General features: G+C 38.8%; 1 protein-coding gene across 1 annotated transcript in view; it reads left to right on the forward strand.

Moving 5' to 3' along the window:
- Nucleotides 1-22,232, forward strand: part of LOC109872386 (bone morphogenetic protein/retinoic acid inducible neural-specific 2) — a 121,255-nt gene that overhangs the window by 41,083 nt on the left and 57,940 nt on the right. The window contains exons 2-5 of the mRNA XM_020463594.2: nt 4,416-4,743; nt 15,300-15,490; nt 16,930-17,111; nt 19,718-19,823. Of these exons, the coding sequence (XP_020319183.1) occupies nt 4,466-4,743; nt 15,300-15,490; nt 16,930-17,111; nt 19,718-19,823 (757 nt within the window). The 5' untranslated portion in view covers nt 4,416-4,465. The remainder of the gene's footprint in view (nt 1-4,415; nt 4,744-15,299; nt 15,491-16,929; nt 17,112-19,717; nt 19,824-22,232) is intronic.

A 22,232-nucleotide genomic window follows, 5' to 3' on the forward strand; every position in this document is an offset into this window, starting at 1 on the left:
AGACAATTACACTATAGGTGGCTTTGTGTTTATGGAGAAACGACGGCAGATGGACAGGTGAAGCAATAACATATCATCGATCCTTTAGTACTTTGGGATTTTCTTAAAATCAAACAGCTGGAAAATATGAAACCTCCTAAAGACAGATTGGTCTTAATTATCAAGTGCTATAGAAATGTTGGTGGTACTGATGGTCCTAATTGCCCATATGGTTGTTTGCTAAACTTTGGCTCCGTCGGAGACCCCGATGTAGATCTAACATTGATATTTAGCTTGACTCCTCTCTGGCTAGCTTTTAAGCCTTATCTCTGGAGACCATCTGCCCTGTGTAATGCTGAATGTACTCTTTATTAATGTGCAGTTAATAGGTAAGCACCTGCTTTCCTGTTTGAAATATGTGAGGCATCTCACTTTTAAGTGCCCTGAACAATGAGGTGTGGCTGAGAATCAGATAATTTTTACATTAATGCTTTTTCACGCCCTCCTAATTGTTTTAGCTGATTAACTTGGCATGCTTGAGGTTTTTAATTAAGGCTCTTTTTCATTTTCAAGATTATGGCTTTTATTTTTATATTTATCTTACATCTTGCAAGACAGTTACCTGGGGGCAAACCTTTACTGGAAGGATGAGATTTGAATCATCTTCATGGTTTGAAAGAAACTGCTCATAAATTATTATCATATTGAAGTTACTGAGCAAGATGATCGACCTTTAATCATCTTTATTTATAAAGCACATTTTAGGCATGGAATGCAATGTGCTTTCTAGGAAGAAAACGAATAAAAAAACAGAAAATAAAAGCTGAAATATTAACTACACAACAAATATAAGATTTTTTTTTAAAAACTAAAGAATGACACAAACGGAACAACATCCAACCAGCAACTCTGATATTAAAAAAACGACATCCCACAGCAGTTTTTTTGGCAATGGTAGATTTGTATTTTTGAGGAAAAGAAAACACGTGCATCTCAGGGACCTGGTCTGCCTTTAATTCTCTTTGAATGAGTGGGATACCTCGCTTGTTTAAACACGTACTTATAGCTTTTGGGTTGGAATCACGATGCTATCGGTGCGGTGCAGCTCGGCTCATAAGGACACAAATCTTGCGGAACCAATATATATAACAGCTGTTTGGCTTACCATAGTGTAGGAGGTGTACTCCTCATAATTGCTCTCATCCTTTCATCAAACCACGCTTAAACAAATTGCTAGGCTGGAACTGATGGAAAGTTCTGCCTTGGCTGACAGTTTTCATAATAGAGTCATAATACAAACCCACCAACCTGGTACTATGCATTCACTTTGTTGCATAAAGCAATCCACCCTCAGCATGCAGTGACACAGAAATATTGTGGGACAGCTGGCGGGGTTGCTGAGTAGTTAAAACACTGAGTATGAGTACCTGAGTTCAAGAGGACATCTGGCCTTCTGGTAATGGGACTACACCTGCTCTGCTGGGCCTGGCCATGAGGCAGGTGTCTGCCAACACTCACAAACAAAACCTTATTAAGTCAGACCCAATAAGGACTCACAGCTGCTCTCATTGCCATGCACACATTACTGGGTAGATCTTACAGGTATAGCATATACTATGTGCTCATTAAGCCACTGATACTGCCTGATACTGTGCCTTATGATATCCAGTATAAAGCAGGGAAGAAACACACCATTCTTAGGCTTTCTCCTAATGCATGGTCATTGACGATGTGCAGGTGTGTGTGTCTGAGTGTGCGTGCACGTGTAGGTGAGTGTGTGCGCGTGTGGTATTTAGGGGTGTTGGCCACTGTGAACATTAACCACCTGCAAAACTTGGTGAATGCTACAAATGTGAATGGCACAAAAGGTGCCCAGTTCCCCAGACCATACTTGTCTGAAATGTTATTTCTAAGTGAGAGGCGGTAATATGGTTTTCTATTCCACCCGCCCTTGTACCACCATACTGAATTCAAGACGTGTGTCTTCTCCTTGGTTTTTCTCATGGGTAGAAAGGGTAAATAGGAAGGTACCTGAATTATGCAAGATGAACATTAAATGTCAAGGCTAAATTCCGTTTTTCCTCCATTGTCTCACTGGCATTTCTAGGATGTTCTATGCATTTTATAATTAGGAAGAACCTCAAGAGAGGAGCAATAAGCCCTGGGATGGAGATCTCAGCAAGAGGTGTTGCTTTTAGAACATAGACTCATTTGAAAGGCAAATTTCAAGCAAGATTGGAAAGTCAGCACTATACTGTTTATGAATCAGCTGTGGCTCGTTTTCCCCTCTAGCTTCATGAGAAGACAACCATCATATAGGAAAGACTTTCATAGTGTGAGAAAAACTACACTGCAAGTCATATTTTATTTATGCTAAAGTAGAATTTACACTTGGATTCAGCATGATGAAATAGCATTAAAATCTCATCTCCTGTTTACAACTGCAAAGCCCAACTGTGAAAAGGAAAGTTATAATAGAGTCTTGGCTGTATGGGATACAGGCAATGCAGGGGTACAGGGAGGGGGGGGGGGGGGGTGGAGGGAGGGATTATACAGAATGAAAGGAAATGTGAAAGCAGCAGCAGCTGCCACACAGCTTCTCCTCTTTACCGTATCTCTCCCAAATGGCATCCTATTCCCTATATAGTACACTACTTTCGATCAGAGCCCTATAGAGCCCTGGTCAAAAGTGCACCAAATACAAAATATGGTACCATTTGGGACACAAAAGGGTTTATTCCCCAGTGGAGTGTGCAGTGTGCAATAAGAGAGATACTGTTTTAGACAGGCCCTATCTTGATGAGTGGGCAGGCAGATGATAGGTATTTGAATTATTAACTACTGTGATGCACAAAGGTGAAATAAAGTATTCAATATTATTTCATAGTGATTAATTCTCTACGTAATGTATATTTTGTATCATCATAGCCTTTGAAATAATGTATAGAATTCAGATCATTTGGAATGCCAGGCACTTCAAGACAGGATCACAATACATCACATTTTACTATGTACGGACAGATTTATCTTTCACATTGCAAAACAAGAGTGAGTGAATTGTAAGATGTGAGGTGTTCACTTCACAGAATAATAGTGGTTTGTGTTCTATGTCATGCACAACATGGACTAGGAGGCTTATCTATATGTGAGATACAATAAATCAACAATTACTCCTGAGCAGTATTGACACATTATACTTACTATATGTAATTACTCTCCAAAGTCATTACTAAATGAACATTGCTAATAGAATGCTGTGACTCGTGTAATTCTAACGTTACCACACAGGTATAAGAGCAACTTTTTGTAAAGTCTTACCTTTTATACTGTCTAGTATAAAGTGGAGTTGATGATGTTCCCTTTTTCAAAGCTTGATCCTACATACTTTCTCCAAGTTAGATGCCTATTATAATTATTAATGAGATAAATTACCTAAATAATTGCCTATTAAAACATAACAAGCCCATGGTTCTCTCTGATTCAGAGGGGTTGGGTTAAATGCAGAAGACACATTTCAGTTGAAGGCATTTAGTTGTACAACTGACTGGGTATCCCCCTTTCCAAGTGTAAATTAAAGAAAGGTTATTTACTGTCTAAACATGCATTTTGCTCTCTCAAATTAATTTGCATTGTGTTATTTATCAAAATAGAAGACCAACAGGGAATACTGTTGGTCCCATATCGCTTGTACAGTTTGTTCTAGCTTGTTCTATTCTTGGGCCTAAATGTTTGATTGTGCACTGCAGATTTAACACTACAGTAACTTATTAATAAATAACAAAAACGTACCACCCTCTTTTTTTTAAGGACGCTTCAGACATGATGGCAATTCTTATTTAGTTATAACAGCTTTGGATAATTGAGTGTGTCCTTACTTTTGTCAGCCTGAACAATCCAACAACGGCAACTTAGACCAACAGTAGATCTGTACTTGGTGTAAAGCTAGGTCCTCTTTTCAAGAGCAAGGTCCTTATTTATACCTAACAATTATGTTTTCATGTGATTTTGTCCGCCCACACAAACTTGAAAGCACGACTAAAAGCATATACCTATGAGTGGATTGCACCTAGCAGTAGGTTTTTGACCATGGTAAAGAGTGCTTCCGCAAAAAAGAACACATTGTGTTTTATTAAATTGATTCCTTGGTGTATAGCCTCCCAACGCTAGCCAAAGAAAGGCTCTCACAGTGTTGTTAGTACAGGCTAAGATTGAAAGTCTAGCCAAGTCTATTAAGTTTTTGTCTATGGAAAAGAAAGTTACTGCATGTGTGTTTAATTGATTTGATCCGTAAGGAAAGCGAAGGCTGTGAGGCGGATACATAAACTAAATCAACGCAAGTGATACAAGTGTCAAGCGTAGTGTCTGTGTTTTTCTATTATTTCAAGTTGTCCTCTGAATTGAGCCCTAAAACATGTTCTCTCTCTTTTCCTTCACAGGTCAGGAGGGATTAGTTGAAGAATGCTGGTCCCAGGTGCCCAACAGGAAGATGGTGATGCGTTGGCCAAGAGCCACAGCTGTTAGATGGTTGCTGTTGATGCTCGTATGGCAGTGGACAGTGCTGGGCCACCTCGGCTGGGTTCTGGCCCTGGCTGAGGGGCAGCAGAGTAACAACCCCTCGCTCACTGCTGCCAGCACCGGACACCAGAGTGGCGACCAATTGGATTGGCTGCTGTCTGAGAAGGGACCTTTCCACCGTTCTCCGGAATACACAGAGTTCAAAGAACGCTTCCAGCAAGGATTCTCCACACGCTATAAGATCTACAGGTGAGAATCTAGAGGCAAAGTGTGCGTGTTTGAATGTTGCTGTACTGTATGTGCTGTACTGTACCAATCAAGATCCACTATGACCCTTCCATCCCATCAAATTATTTTTCAACATTTATTTTCAATATCATTAACTTTATTTTAAATGTAATACCAAATGTGATGTACTCTCTCTGATAAGCCATTAATTTACATTTTTCCTCAGCTTAGAATATATATTGTAATGAAACTGAGGCAGGGAGCATGCCTCGAACCCTCGACCTTCTAGCCCGAAGTCCAGTGCGCTATCGACTGTGCCCCAAAAGCATGCTCGTACGGATTCCGCGCTTATAAACCCAGGGTCGTTACAATATTTTACTCTGACCCTTCCATGCATTTTATTCATGCATTTTACTTTCCTCCATCACAAAGCCTCCATGACATTTTATTTTGTTGTTGCTGCATGCTCTCCATGGTGCTACACTCACCTGAGTCAAATTGTAGCACCAGATTACTGCCAACATATTTTCTGCTGTGATGTTAATGCTACTTGAGTGTGGGCATGTTGAAGGGGTGTAGGTGCATTTCTTTACTGTAAGAAAGAGATATTTGTCTCTTTAGAAACCAATTTATTCAGAAATCTGTCACCGTTTTCTTCTCATACAACTTGAAATGATAGCTTTCATTGCAGATGTTCTGAGTATAGCTAGCCATGATAGGTGTAGGTTTTTTGACAGAAGTTTGATGGATCACGCTTCTCTTTCATGCTCTGGGACAGTGCTAGAAATGACTAGGACAAGGAACTGAAATGCAGAAAAATGCCTTCAGATCTGTGATTGAATCAGGCAGAGAGCATAGCCAGTACTGTTTGAATGGTTGTCTAGCAGTGTGTGTTGTGTTTGTGTGTGTGAGAGCGCATTGTTGTCTGACCAACACCTCAGTCGTCAATGGACATAAATTTGGTTTCCCCCACAAGCCGTTTGTGCTGCCAAGGCCTTTTGATATGTTAACTGATCTCATTAAAGGACACCCAGAGGGAACGTAGGTGTGTAAATCTGCCCATTACGAATAGGGAACACCAACTGGGTTATATAGAGGAAGACTGATTTTATTCCCCCTCTCTGCCTGGTCACAGCTGCCCTACGGGTGGTTCACTGAAATATTTCTGCCAAGGCAAATTCAGTCATCCTTGCTGTTACTTTCTGGAGTGAAGGGACTTTGTCCTATTTGAAAGGCAAGCCTAACATTGTTTAATCTTTCATGTTTGCCAAGTTCAAGTGTTGTGCATGGAGATTCTGTAAGTGCCATTGATATGGTAACTACACTGATGAACGCAACATGTAAAGTGTTGGTCTCATGTTTCATGAGCTAATATAAAAGATACGCACAAAAAGCTTATTTCTGTTTACATCCGTGTTAGTGAGCATTTCTCCTTTTCCAAGATAATCCATCCACCTGGTGTGGCATATCAAGAAGCTGGTTAAACAACATGATCATTACACAGGTACACTTTGTTCTGGGGACAATAAAAGGCCACTCTAAAATGTGTAGTTTTGTCACACAACACAATGTCACAAGTTTTGAGGGAGCGTGTCATTGGCATGCTGACTGCAGGAATGTCCACCAGAGCTGTTGCCAGGGAATTGAATGTTCAAATCAAATCACATTTTATTTGTCACATATACATGGTTAGCTTGGGTTATTGCGAGTGTAGGGAAATGCTTGTTCATTTCTCTACCATAAGCTGCCTTCAACGTTGTTTTAGAGAATTTGACAGTACGTCCAACTGACCTCACAACCGCAGACCACGTGTATGGGGTCGTGCAAGCGAGCGCTTTGCTGATGTCAACATTGTGAACAGAGTGCCCCATGGTGGCGGTGGGGTTATGGTATGAGCAGGCATAAACTACAGACAACAAACACAACTGCATTTTATCGATGGCAATTTGCGAGATACCGTGACGAGATCCTGAGGTCCATTATTGTGCCATTCATCCACCGCCATCACCTCATCTTTCAGCATGAGAATGCACAGCCCCATGTCGTAAGGATCTGTACACAATTCCTGAAACCTTAAAATGGCCCAGTTCTTCCATGGCCTGCATAGTATCCAGACATATCACGCATTGAGCAAGTTTGGGATGCTCTGGATTGACGTGTACGACAGTATGTCTCAGTTCCCGCCAATATCCAGCCACTTCACACAGCCATTGAAGAGGAATAGGACAACGTTCCACAGGCCACAATCAACAGCCTTATCAACTCTATGCTAAGGAGATGTGTCGCACTGCATGAGGTAAATCGTGGTCACACCAGATACTAGTTTTCTGATCTACGTCCCTACCTTTTTTTTAAGGTATCAGTGACCCACAGGTGCAGATTTGTATTCCCAGTCATGTGAAATCCATAGATTAGGGCATAATGAATTTATTTCAATTGACTGATTTCCTTATATGAACTGTAACTCAGTAAAATCTTTGAAGTTGTTGCACGTTGCATTTATATTTTTGTTCAGTATACATAGCATGCATTTACTATGCCTGTGAAATGTGTAAAGATATATGTGATTTGAGTTTCGAGGAGCCCCCATGCCTATGAATAAATTGAATGTGAGGGTCACAGGGGGAAGGATGCTTAAATTCCCTGCAGAATCTAGCTATGGTGATTGTCAAACAAAGAGCTTCTGCTGCTGGTGGTGTCTTGCAAGGTTTCTCTCACAGACGAGGTTTGCAACTCAATAGATATCCTTTTGAAATAATGGTCTGATGAATAAATACAATTGTATTTCATGTGGTCTGTACATAATGAACCACTTTAAAACAAGATAGAGAAGCAGCCCTTTTTGCAGCTTGGGTACTGTTCTTTCATTGGCCTTCATTTGGTATGAAATAGGAAAGAACGGGAAGGATGTTTATAATATCCAGACAGGAAAATACTCTCCCAGGAGGTGTTTTGGGATGATAGATGCTTTCCCTTAAGAAACATTACTGTTGGCTCATTGTACTTTTGGTGCCATGAGAGGTGGCAGAACTGACAGCCTATAGGGACCATACTATGCCCATCCAGGCCCCTATGGCTCTTGTAACTGGTAACAGCTCATTCTGGAGGCAACAAGAGCTGTCAAGACAATAAAATAAGAAATGAGACATTGTCACAAATGATTACGTCAGGAGGTATATTGCTGGTAGAGAAATCTGAAACATTTCTGATATAGAAGAGCATTTTCTAAATAAAGGGAAGATGATTAATGAGTGAAATGTCTGGCAACTATAGATTTTTCAAGCACTGAAATGTGATTTGTGAGAGATTGGTGTAGGGTTCTGAGGCACTCCGGCTTTGTGTAGATGACTTGATGTAATTTCCAACACTCTACACTAACCAAAATCAAATTTCACATTATGTATTGAATTTATGTTTTGCCTTCAAGAATATGAGTTTTGCTGACTGGTGTTTCTATTTTGGCATTGTGTTGTGCTGTTTCAGTTTTTGCGGTTTTGTATTGGCTTAATGTTACTGTTTTTGGTCATCTTTCTTTGAAATGAATGTGTAAGGCTTTCAAAATACAATACAGCCCTTCAGTACGAAGAGTAGCTTATTTTCAAAAGGATTCTTTCAAAAACCAGACGTCAGTTGTTCAATTCAGGTTCAGTAAAGGGACTGTTTGTTTCAGGGTGAATATAAAAACATTAACTAGAAATTAATGTGACAAACTGCCTGTCTCACATCAGGTCAGACATGAGGGACAATTGATTCAATGTCCTATTTTCTTATCAGCCATTTTCCATAATGTTAGTTATTGATGGAATTGGCTATCTCTCTGTATATCAAGTGTGGCTAAAACGGTTTCTAAATCTGAAGTGTGTCCATGATATGAATACATTGTCTGAGGGACAAATGTATTTGCTGTTTTTCATTTTCCAGCTTTTTATTCGATTGCCTCCGGCAACACAGTCGAGAAATCTAATTACTCTGTTGAATGCTGTGAGTCCCCATGTACAATTAACAAGATTAATTTGAATTCTAATTGAGAATCAGAATGTGCTATTCAACTTGGGAAAATAGATGTTTTTAGCCATTTGTGCACTCGCACAATGAATTATCAAATTTAGTACACATTTTACAATTACTGAAAAGCCAGATCTTTGAGCTCTACTTCCTTTAACATAATTATTCTTCATTCAGCTAAACAATCTGAGAGGAAATGTTTAACTGCCTCAAATTAGATGGACAGTGTTCCAAGACACACCTATTCTGCTGAGCATGAACAGTTTAGTGGAATGTGCTATGCCAGCTCATGATAGGGATACACTAGGGAGACAGGGAAGAGCCACTAATTGCCGCTTGCATTTTTAGCTCTAAATACCATGTGAATCTCAAAGAGATTTGTGCAATAAAGTATACTCCTATTGTCTAAACCTGTGCTATTTCAGTAATGTACTTTGAGAAAGTCTTTGTAAGTCTGCATCAAAGAGGTTTCTGCAAGTTGCAACACCATAGTACTTTTGTCCAGACCAGACCAGTCCTGTCTTGCCTGAAGTTGTGAGAATCCATATCAAAAGTGTACTTGAAAAGTCTTCCAAGAAATTGCTACAATACTCCACAAAAACACATTGAAATGATAGAACGCCTCCTCAGTTGATGAAGGCCAAATATTAATAAGCTGGAAACCCAGTTGTCAACTTCCAGAGGAAATGGGGCCGATCAACCATTCCCCTCTTCCCTCTCAAAATAGCTCACAGAAATCTAACATGGAAAGAGAGGCATTCAACACCTTGATTTGCCAGTGTGTGGCTAATATACATGGCAAGCAGCTGTTGTGATCCAGGTTAAACCCATACGTACTGTACAGTAGGTGATATTTTGCATGGCTTTAGGCTGCTTCATGCAACCATGCTTTATGAAGAAAAACATCTAAATCAACGTAGCTGTGGAATACAGCCTCATCTGCAAGAGCTGATAAATATACAGTGGAGTGAGCTCCAAAAGTAAATAATAACTTTTTGTACGTAGTCCCGGCATTTTTGGGGATCAAAAGTATTGGTACAAATTCACTTATGTGTATTAAAGTAGTCCAAAGTTTAGTATTTGGTACCAAATTCCTAGCAGGCATTGATTACATCAAGCTGGTGACTCTACAAACTTGTTGGATGCATTCGTTGTTTGTTTTGGTTGTGTTTTTGATTATTTTGTGCCCAATAGAAATTAAGCTTGATGTAATCATTGCGTGCAAAGAATATGGGACCAAATACTACACTTTCACTACGTTAATACATATATAAGTGATTTGCCCCAATACTTTTGGTCCCCTAAAATGGGGGAACTATTTACAATTAAATGATTCAATTTCTAAACGGTTCACCCGATATGAATGACAAAACCCTCAAATTAAAGCTGACAGTCTGCACTTTTGGATTTGAAATTATACAATGACTATGAGGTTAAAGTGCTGGAGTACAGAGCCAAAACAACTAAAAATGTATCACTGTCCCAATACTTTTGGAGGTCACTGTAGATATAGACAATGTAATGAACTCATTAAACATGACCTTCCATGTTGTAACTGAAACTAACTTAGGGTTAACACTCATAGAAATAGAATGAATCATTCGAATTATATGGTAACACGTTTCCCGATCATGTACTGTAGAAGTAGAAGCCTTGGGAAAGTTCTGCTTGTGTCAAAGCTCTGACTCGTAGAGGAATGTAGTGGAACCTTAACCTTTCACTGCAGTGGGCTGAGTCAGGGTCACACAGTGTTTCTTGGTAATCTACTTTGAACCAAAAGTATACACCTCACACACATGGTTACTGGCTTGTCATTTCAACTCTGTCAGATATAGAGTTAAAATGTATTCCATTTTGAGTTTTCATCCCAATTGTACACTCTATATACATCACAGAAGAAACACCAGATTTTGGGACAATTAAAACATCATCAAATTAATCATGAAATCATGAAAAATATGAATATCATTCCACCCATGAGGCCACTAGAGAGCGATGTGGTCAAATGCCTGCAGGAAAGGGCTACAACAGTGCTAAAATCCAGGTGCTCTTATCAAATAGGGAATGGAGTATTCGCTTAGGTACAGAGTTTTAGCTTAAACAATTCCCTGCAAGCCTGCCGGGCTGCAGGTGCAATCATCTTGTGCTAAAGCCCTGTAATTTAGAGCATCTATCATCATTAACAGCACTGGAATGGTCAGCCAACGCTTTTACATTTCATTTTTAGAAATCATCATGAAAGAAAAGCAATGCTCCATTCACAACCTCTGTTGTGAGACGTGACGCTTGTCATTCAGGCCAAATAATTAAATCTTGGTTTCATCAGACCAGAGGATCTTGTTTCTCATGGTCTAAAAGTCTTTAGGGGCCTTTAGGCAAACTCCAAGCGGGCTGTCATGTGCCTTTTACTGAGGAGTGGCTTCCGTCTGGCCACTCTACCATAAAGGCCTGATTGATGGAGTGCTGAAGAGATGGTTGTACTTCTGGCACTTTTTCCCATCTCCACAGAGGAACTCTGGAGCTCTATCAGAGTGAGATTTTTGGTCACATCCCTGACCAAGGCCCTTCTCCCTTGATTGCTCAGTTTGGCCAGGCGGCCAGCTCTAGGAAGAGTCTTGGTGGTTACAAACTTCTTCCATTTAAGAATGATGGAGGCCATTGTGTTCTTGGGGACTTTCAATACTGCAGACCTATTTGGGTACCCTTCCCCAGATCTGTGCCTCGACACAATCCTGTCTCGGAGCTCTATGGACAATTCATTTGACCTCATGGCTTAGTTTTTGCTCAGACATCCACTTTCAACTATGGGACCAAATCATGTCCAATCAATTGAATTTACCGCAGGTGGACTACAATCAAGTTGTAGAAACATCTCAAGGATGATCAATGGAAACAGGATGCACCTGAGCTTAATTTTGAGTCTCACAGCAAAGGGTCTGAATACTTATGTAAATAAGGACATTTTAGAATAAGGCTGTAACGTTACTAAATGTGGAAAAAGTCAAGTGGTCTAAATACTTTCTAATTGCACTGTACATATATATACATACAGATGAAGTCGGAAGTTTACATACACTTAGGTTGGAGTCATTAAACTCCTTTTTCAACCACTCCACAAATTTCTTGTTAACAAACTATAGTTTCGGCAAGTCGGTTAGGACATCTACTTTGTGCATGACACAAGTAATTATTCCAACAATTGTTTACAGACAGATTATTTCACTTATAATTCACTGTATCACAATTCCAGTGGCCAGAAGTTTACGTACACTAAGCTGACTATGCCTTTAAACAGCTTGGACAATTCCAGAAAATGATGTCATGGCTTTAGAAGCTTCTGAAAAGCTAATTGACATAATTTGAGTCAATTGGAGGTGTACCTGTGGATGTATTTCCAGGCCTACCTTTAAACTCGGTGCCTCTTTGCTTGACATCATGAGAAATACAAAAGAAATCAGCCAAGACCTCAGAAAAAGAATTGTAGACCTTCACAAGTCTGGTTCATCCTTAGGAGCAATTTCCAAACGCCCGAAGGTATCATCCATCTGTACAAACAATAGTACACAAGTACAAACACCATGGGACCACGCAGCCGTCATATCGCTCAGGAAGGAGACGGGTTCGGTTTCTTAGAGATGAACGTACGAAAAGTGCAAATCAAAAAAAGTGCAAATCAATCCCAGAACGACAGCAAAGGACCTTGTGAAGATACTGGAGGAAACGGGTACAAAAGTATCTATATCCATTGAAGCAAGATCTCAAGACTGGAAGTTAAAGTTTGGTCGCAAATGGGTCTTCCAAATGGACAATGACCCCAAGCATACTTCCGAAGGTGTGGCAAAATATAAGGACAACAAAGTCAAGGTATTGGAGCGGCCATCACAAAGCCCTGACGGGCAGAACTGAAAAAGCGTGTGCGAGCAAGGAGGCCTGCAAACCTAACTCAGTTACACCAGCTCTGTCAGGAGGAATGGGCCAAAATTCACCCAACTTATTGTGGAAGCTTGTGGAAGGCCACCCGAAACGTTTGACCCAAGTTAAACAATTTAAAGGCAATGCTACCGAATACTATTTGACTGTATGTAAACTTCTGACCAACTGGGAATGTGTTGAAATAAATAAAAACTGAAATAAATTATTCTTATTCTAAATAATAATAATTATTATTATTCTGACATTTCACATTCTTAAAATAAAGTGGTGATCATAACTGAGCTAAAACAGGGCATTTTTACTAGGATTAAATGTCAGGAATTGTGAAAAACTGAGTTTAAATGTAGTTGGCTAAGGTGTATGTAAACATCCGACTTCAACTGTACATACAAACACACATACATATAAAATACATATACATATATATATATACACACATCTTTAAAAAATATCTTTTCCTTTATTTTCCTATTTTCCACTAACCCTACCTCCCCTAATTGGAGTAAACTAATGAACAACAACACTTTAGTTTCCACTTCCAGCTAATACATACTGTATACATTTTACAGACACAATCTATTTCACAATATCTATCTTTTGTTTGTTTTTACTCCCTATCTTTCTGCTACCCTCAACCCCTCCCATCTATTTCTGACCATCCAGTTTGATTTCTATTTGCCATATATTATTAACTGTGCTGTTCCACAGAAGTTCTGAACCTATAGTATAAACATTTCATGGGCACAGTATATTATATTGCAGTTATCTTGTTATTAATGCCACCCTTCAGCTCCACTCAACCCCTCCCATCTGTCTCTCAACAACATCCATTTTGGATTTCTATTTGCCATATATTTTTCAACTGTGCTGTGATGTTTCACAAAAGTTCTGAACCTTTCTATTCTCATAGTTTCTACAGATTGTAAATTAAATATACAAATATATATATTAAAGAGTATTATTGTATTATTGATCGATTGACTATGATTTTTCAAATCACCCAGTAGTGCTATCTGCAGAGGAAAATGTTGCAATTCTTCAGCCATTCCTGGACCTGTGACCAAAAACAAGCTACATATTTACAGTACCAAAACAAATGATCTAATGAGCAGAGCTGGGATGGTTGTATCCCCCCATATATATAAAATTTTATTGGTTGCAAGAACTTTGAATAATCATTTAAACATTTGAACAATTCTAAGTGTTGCATCCAGCGTTGTTTTGCGTATCAGTTCATAAACCATTTACCATGGAATCGGAACATTGACAATCTCAATAATATTCAATCTATAATATTTTTCAATCTATACGGCACAGCTGTTCATTTGTTGGTCCCTAAGTTAAACTGGTATACTTTTTTATTTATCACACTTTTCTTTAACCAATTTTGGTCTTTAATGCACGGCCGACAGTCAAGTTCCTTATTTTTTACCTCTTCCATTTGAGTTTAACCACAATATTTGTTGTATTATTTGTTTTGTTTTTCTGGTGGATTAAACTTAAATTGCAAGCAACTTTCTATGGATTATTTTAAAAATAGCTATATTTTGGAGATTAGTTCATTTTCAAATAACTGAAAGTGAGAGGATGTAATCTGAATAAAGGGAAAAAGGCCATTTGTCAACATGGGGTGAGACATTCTTACTTATCTGCCAGAGAACCAATTTGCATTTAAGTATAACTTTTGTATGACTGATGCCTTTTAGTGAGAGGTCTAATTCTCTAATATTCAATCATTTCTAAGCTCCGAATTCATATTCATTATATAAATAGGCCCTTTTAATTTATTCTGTTTTGCTGTTCCAAATAAAATGTAATATTTTTTAGGTCATATAATTGAAAAAACAGGTTGCTAGGTGTAGGCAAGACCATAAACAAATAGGTAAACTGGGATATGACTAAAGAGTTGGACTGTAACGTTGTTCTTAGTCTTTGAAATTGTGTAACAGTATGCAATTATAGTTGAATTACCTTGTACTTAAATTGTACTACCAATGTTATTCCTGTGGCATAATGCCTATGTAGTGTTAGGTTGGACTAAACGTGTTTTCTATACTTTCTTACACTGAATCATGTTTTGTATGTTGTCATGTAAGTGCAAATGTATTTAATGTCTATGATAATCATACACAACTAATGTAACAGCTGGTTGTCACTATTGTAATGCTGACTTCAAATAATCTGCAAAGTAAGTGTTGATGTGGAATGTCAAATTCTATTTTTCCCCTTGGGACAATAGCATGTTACTGTCACTGTTCTGTTATTTTTTGTTCTGAAGGAATACATACATATTCATTTATTTATTTTACCTTTATTTAACTAGGCAAGTCAGTTAAGAACAAATTCTTATTTTCAATGACAGCCTAGGAACAGTGGGTTAACTGCCTTGTTCAGGAGCAGAATGACAGATTGTACCTTGTCAGCTCGGGGATTTGAACTTGCAACCTTGCGGTTACTAGCCCAACTAACCACTAGGCTACCCTGCCAGCCCTGAATAGTAGTTTTTATTGCAAATGTATGCACATCTTCTGGTGATATTTGAATTCTTTCACATATGCAAGTATCAACCTATGAAATGACCCAATCACCATGAATCAGATTTGTCCACATTTCCAAATTATCCAATGGTTCACTTGCAGGGAATTCAGCCATTGGAAAGTAAACAGCTTGGCTACAGAGAAGAGGGACGTTTTTAAGGCCCCCTTGCCACTGGCGCCGGAGTTTCTACGCAACCTGAGGCTGCTGGGTCGAAGGCCAAGTCTGCAGCAGATCCACGAGAACTTGATCAAGAAATATGGGACACACTTTCTGGTGTCTGCTACGCTAGGAGGTAAGCAGCTTCACATACACCGACTCAGTGGCACTTAGCTCTAGGCTATGTGGCTAAGGGATGTTGATGCGCATCTCAGTTTGTTCTCAAAATAGCTTCAGTGTAATGTCATCTCCTTAGATATTGATCATGTTGACTGCCTCAAAACAAGCCAAAGGTTACTCATATTTGGAACACTGTGCTCATGGTATCACTGGTGACATTGTCATACCGGTAATTTATATCAGCAGAAACGTTGTTTTTACTATTCAACATAAGTTAACGTTAAAGCTAGAATCCTTAGTTGCTACATCACTTTTTTTTCACTTATAAAGCGGTATATCCATTGTTAATGAAGACTATGTAAACTATATAAAAGACACATAAATGCCCAATGAGCTTAGTTCAACTTTTATTCATAACCCAAAATATAAGCTTGTTTTACTCCAATGTTTGTAAACAACCTAAATGTTAACAAACACTGTATAGCCTCAAAACATGGTTAAAACGGTACCTTTCATATTATGGATGTTCCTGCAACCATAGCTCTGTCTATGAATTTGAGTGGTTTTCCAGCTCCATCCCTTAGCTTTGTAGCGAAACAGGGGCAGTTAGAACGCTTTGTTACTATTTAAACGAAGGATTCTAGCTTCAATACATATTGTCAGTCATTCTCTGTTGGTATGGACAAAATCTGCTTGGTGTTGATTTGACAATCCATGATTGAGGTACTGCTGGATACATAAGGAAATGTCAATAGTTCTAGTTTGAGATGTGGAATGCATTACTCCGCCTAGCATCTAAATAATTGATTGAACAGTCATGGTCCTGGTCTCAAAACATTTGCTGTGACATCAACCAGAACATTATGCCTGATGAGATGTAGGCACTAATTATGATGTCACTTAATGGTGGATTGATGAAGTGAAGTTACAGAGTCTAAAAGACAAGAGAGATGAATGCAGTGGCAAAGTCATAGTGAGCTTTTGTAATCAATGGCTCAAATCAAAAGGGATGGACCATACACTGCATGCTAATGAGATGATCGCAAATAGCAATGCACACATTCTTCTCTGGGTGCTGATGGCATCTCATAGCCCCAAGGTAGAAGAGAGCTAAGCACACTGTCTGGTCGAGCAGAATCATGTGAATACTATGGTGTTATTTTGAAAAGTCTGGGGTTTCATACAAGACAGAGATAGACCTTTATAATCAGTCTGCAGTCTATGAACTTTTGTCTGAATACCTTCGTTAATTCCTCTCGTGGAGGATAATGTCACCCATTACTCTCAACGAGTATTACAAATGTATTGTCATTATGAGTGAGCCAGTTGTTCTAGTTGTTCGTTAGTATTAAGGACTGTGTGTATATTTGACTGAAGTTCCTTCTGGGGAAAAAAAAGTCATTCTATTTTTCTTTTCTTTTCTTTTCTCTTCTCTTCTATTATTTCTTTCTACAGGAGAAGAATCATTGACAATCTTCCTGGATAAGCAGAAGCTCAGTAAGAAATCGGAGGGACAGGGAAACAGCTCGGTGGTCTCCCTGGAAGTACTGCATCAGTTGGCTGCCTCTTATTTCACAGACCGCGAGAGCACCTTAAGAAGACTTCACCACCTACAGATAGCCACCTCCGCCATAAAGGTAAATCTACTGCTACTCTCAAGGACACTCAGTCATTGAAGCATCCCGTTTCTTTTTCAGAATATATTCGATTAGTTTGCTATAGTATATCCAATTTGTCAGTGGGTTGTACATGGGAGTTTTTGGCCGGTTAGTTTTCATTTGAATGTGAAACAGAATGATGGTAGACTACTGAAACCTTTGGCATTGAGAAATCGTTCCGTGTTTCTGAAATACAATGCTCAACTCCAGTAAGAAAAGGTTGCATGGGTAATGTTTTGTTGCTTAGCAGCTAATTACTCAGCATACATTTGAGTTACACACACACACACACTTTAAAAGGCAGTATTCTCATCTGCATGCATCGAGTGCTGATGTATCATGATGACAGGAGGCGAGTGGGTGGACAGGGTTGGCTTTCAACGTTTATTCAAATAACGTCTAAGATTTTTCAACTTTTCATCTCGGATAAAATAACTTATTCTGAACATTTCGGACTTGATCGTGATTTTAGACAAGTGCTTCCCAACATATTGTGCTGTGGCTCTTAAAAAGCTTTTCAGATGTTATTTTACACCAAGGAGAAAGTGCCGTACAGGCTGTACCGTAATGCATTGCAACTGGGGATTTTCCAATTTGCCTATTAGATTCAAGTGGGGTATTTTGTGCTTTTAATGATCAGACTTTCCCTTATTTAGACAACATCCTGGTAAGCTAGTCATTCATATTGTACCTTAAATTGACAAATGGGTTACAGTATATGTCAGAGTATTTTAGAGTAAATACTTTCTGGGTATTTACCTGCACAGTTACATACCATTTGATCTCTGTTGTTCTCTGGTTGCCTCTAGAGGACAAATGTCCCATTTGACCTATGGTACACTTCACTGTCATGACCACATACAGTACACTGCCATTATTTGTTATGACACTCCATTGTCCTCAGGATATTGCAAGTATGTTTGAGCTTAGACTACACCGAGAGCAAAATATAACGATAATGATAGCAATATGACATGATCCCAGTAACAGTCCTATAATGTATGCTCCAGCTTGATCTACTTTAAACTGCATTTAACTCAATCTACTTCAATAGCTCTGTTTGGAATGTAAGATTATTTGTCAAAGTCTATAGAGCTACCATTACCATTTTACAGAGTACTGGTACCATCATCAAACTTTGTCAGAAAGTTTCACAATGGGCTGTACTAGTTATATGTATCCAAGCTAACTGGCAGACAGCAGAACCGTCTAAATAACATTATGAAGCACCGGGAATCAGTGTTTAAAACTATGTGAAAGGATAGACAGTTTAACACTCACATTAAGAAGACTTCAACCCTGCAGTGCTTCAAGAAGAGAAGCTGCTGGTTACATTTTTGCAAAATTATCATCTCTAGTATGTGAGCCACCTTCTCCTCAATGCTCTGTCAACTCAGCTAATCATCCAGGAGAGAGTGGGATGTGCTTGACCTGTCTGTGTACGTGCCTTTAGGCTTTGTGGTTGCAATGAAACCTCTGGAGGAGGAATTAAATATATTGTCTTATGGTAATGCAGGGTGACCATGAAGTACTTCAATTTAGTCGGAATATATTGCAGTCTTATAGTTGAAACAGATTCAACTGACACACCTGTAGTTGAAACATATTCACAGACACCTTCACAGACACAACAGTAAGACAAATGCAGTATAGATCACAATGCATAGCATGTATTGTTGCACTGACTTGGTATTGTTTGACAGGGGTCAATTGAAAAACAATATTTTACAATGAATAATTTATAAAATGCCATATTAATTGAGTCTATTGTAGCTTACTGGCAGCATTTCTTTGACAATAAATACAATCTTACTCCTACATAATTGCAAGGGAGATTTGGAAGGAGATTTGCAAGGGAGGTTTATATTGATGGGTGAGATTTTATGAGGACAAAGTGACATCACATCATTTGTAAAACATAATTTACTGGTCAAAATTGCTCAGCCAGAGGCATATCGTTAGTATTATTATCCCATCAGTAGCCTATACTCAGAAACCAACATCTTTCACTATCGTGTTCTTGTACATTCTTCTCATCCAATAACTAACTGCATTCTTAGAAAAAAATATGCTATCTAGAACCTAAAAGGGTTCATCGGCTGTCCCCATAGGAGAACCCTTTAAATAATTACTTTTGGGTTCCATGTAGAACCCTTTCCACAGAGGGTTCTATATGAAACCCAAAAGGGTTCTACCTGGAACCAAAAGGGTTCTCCTATGGGTAGAGCTGAAGAACCCTTTCTGAATTTTTTTTTTGTAAAGTCTTATATGTACAGGATCTTGCCTTTTCGATTTTTGAGCTCCGTACTACTGTATATTATTCATAAATCATTCATATTTCAACGACAGGAGTTGCAGGGGCATGTTTTCCTTTTTCAGATTTCTCCTGGCTTTTGGCAAGATAGCATTTTTTGACAGATGTGACATCTGATGATTGGTTCTCTGACTATCGTCTCAGATGAGTGCAGAAGTATTTTGGTATGGTTAGAAACCGCCCGTACTGTTTACTTTACTGCCAGTAACGGGAACAAACAGGTGCATGATTCACCAGTAATAAGGCATTAAAATATCTCCTTGTTTCCTAGGTAACAGAAACTAGGACTGGGCCACTTGGATGCAGTAACTATGACAGCCTTGATTCTGTTAGCTCTGTCTTGGTACACAGTCCTGAAAATAAAATACATCTAAAAGGTAAGCTATTTTACTCCTTTCTCAAAATGGTTGGACTGTGTTCTACTATATTTGTGTATAATCATATAAATAGAATGAATAAAACTGTCTTGGAAGCTCTAACCCTGGCAATTTGACTGGTAAGAGCTGTTCTTTGGCCCGAGGCAAAGCCTAGGGCTGGGAAACAGCCCTTAGGAGGGAAATATCACATCATAATCCATGGGTTCGAGGGCCTTATTGCTTTTATAAAGTGGTTGCCAACATATATATAACAAAAAAGATTAACGACATTTTACAAAAATTTGTAAATTAGTTTTTATACGTCCTTCCACTAGACAATATAGTCCGGGCAAAAGTAGGTTGTTAGTTCTGAGGTTCTGAAGTTGCTAACCAATGAGGCTGGTCGTTAATTCTATTCTTATGTTTTTGACCCAGTTGTTCATTCTTTTAATTCCGCATTAATAGAATGAACTACATGCCAACAAATCATTGGCATGTAGCTAGCTAACAGAGGTTCAATTATTACAAGATAGACAAGAACTTAAAAAAATTATTTATAAATAGGCAGGCAACAACCAGCTAGCTGATTGTCGGGTCAATAAGATAGTTATGGAGGATAGCTAGGCTAACATTACTTCTCTTTTGCTAGGTAGTTAGCCAACTACAGCTAACACGCAATCACATCAAGCAGCTGAAATGACAAAGTATGTGCATTTTCATTTGTTTTACCTTTGTTTCTATTGCCAATTATTTGGATATATACATTATAAGGATCCTGATAAATGAATTCACCTGGATCAGAGAAGCTATCATTCACGTTCATATGCAGAGCACGGAGATCACACAAAAAAAAAACCTGCAACATGTTGTGCAGGTCGGAAAGGCACACAGCGAGGCTTATAATAACCCTGCTGTACCAAACCAAATGCTAGGCTAATAGAATGGGGAAATAATTGTCTAGACACTTTTGTCCATGAAGTTTATAAATTGACTGCCTGGGCTATGGGACATTTGTGTTCTAGAGGACAGACATGAGCATGATGCTGCCCATTTTCTCACCAATTTAGCCTATAAAAGTCATTTTTGTTTGAATTTAGAAGGTGATGTGTAGGTACTAGAATATTTCTGATATTTCTGCTGTGTGCAGCCTTGACTGATCCCATGGGATGATGCGGCGCACTCAACGCTGATAAGCCTATTCTTTGCCATGTTGTAGCCCTATTCGGACAGGAATTATTAGAGATGTTGGTTTTGTAATTATTATTCAAGCATGTGCATTATTCCAGGGGATGATTCACACAGGATTCGTTTTTCAAAACTGCTCCGGGAATTCCACATTTTTTACAATTTGATTGACTCTTATGGAGGTTTTAATTGTAGGTGTGAAGATATCGCAATGTCATGTTTAGACGATAATAGGCTAGCTACTCTGATAACTTGTGCTTGGCTGCCAAATGTATAGGTCTACCTTTAATATAAACATTCATGAAGTGTGATTATAATCATTATTTTAATGATCCATTGTCGACGTCCTTCCTAATAATAATGCCCCAACATCCTGCTGATTTGAGCTGCTGAACCGTATTTGCACTTGACTGTGTTTATGGATGAGAAAGTGAACTTGCCATTTCCAAAAAGTTTAGCGGGGATGCTTTGCGATCTATTGCCGAGGACAAGGCTCTCCAGCCCTGTTCGTGGATAGCTACCATCCTGTAGGTTTTCATTCCAACCCTAATCTACCGTGTCTGAATCAGCAGCCTCCATTGGCTGGTTAATGAACTGAATCAGGTTAGTTACAACTGGGGTTGGAGCAAAAACCTATGAGAAGGTAACTCTCCAAGAACAGGGTTGGAATGCCCTGACCTAGGACACCAACAGTCAGCCAGGTTTTCATAAAATAACATATAGGCACATACAATACCTTTTATTGCACATTTAGGCCTAATTAAATTGATGCATTCGGCGATGTTCAACTTCAATTCACTGGCACAATGAAGAATAGCTTAACCATACTAATTGATAGCCTAATATATACTTTAATATACTTTTCTGGAATTTACGAGGCATTGCTAGACAAGATATTACTAGATACAGATTACCAAGCATAGCGGTTGCCCTCACTGGCTCGCCTGCTCCTCTTTCTCTTTGCTATGAAAGATTCTAGTATGTGTTTGGTCTTCGGTCTGTTGCATGTAGAAAAAGCTCAGCCTACTCATTGGTAGCCCCTACTTTAGGCTAGTGAACTTCCATTAGACATCGCAAGCCAAGAAATTGAAAAATACAGCATTTAGATATCCTATAACCTACATCTTTTGATTACAGATGCTCGTATAGTCTGCCTCGCGCTTTCTTTACTGTGAGAGATACAATCGTTTGTGTTCTCGAAGTAGACTACGGCAAATAGTTTCCTCTGTTGCAAAAATACTGGAT

This window comes from Oncorhynchus kisutch, linkage group LG27 (assembly GCF_002021735.2).
Source record: "Oncorhynchus kisutch isolate 150728-3 linkage group LG27, Okis_V2, whole genome shotgun sequence".
Taxonomy (NCBI): domain Eukaryota; kingdom Metazoa; phylum Chordata; class Actinopteri; order Salmoniformes; family Salmonidae; genus Oncorhynchus; species Oncorhynchus kisutch.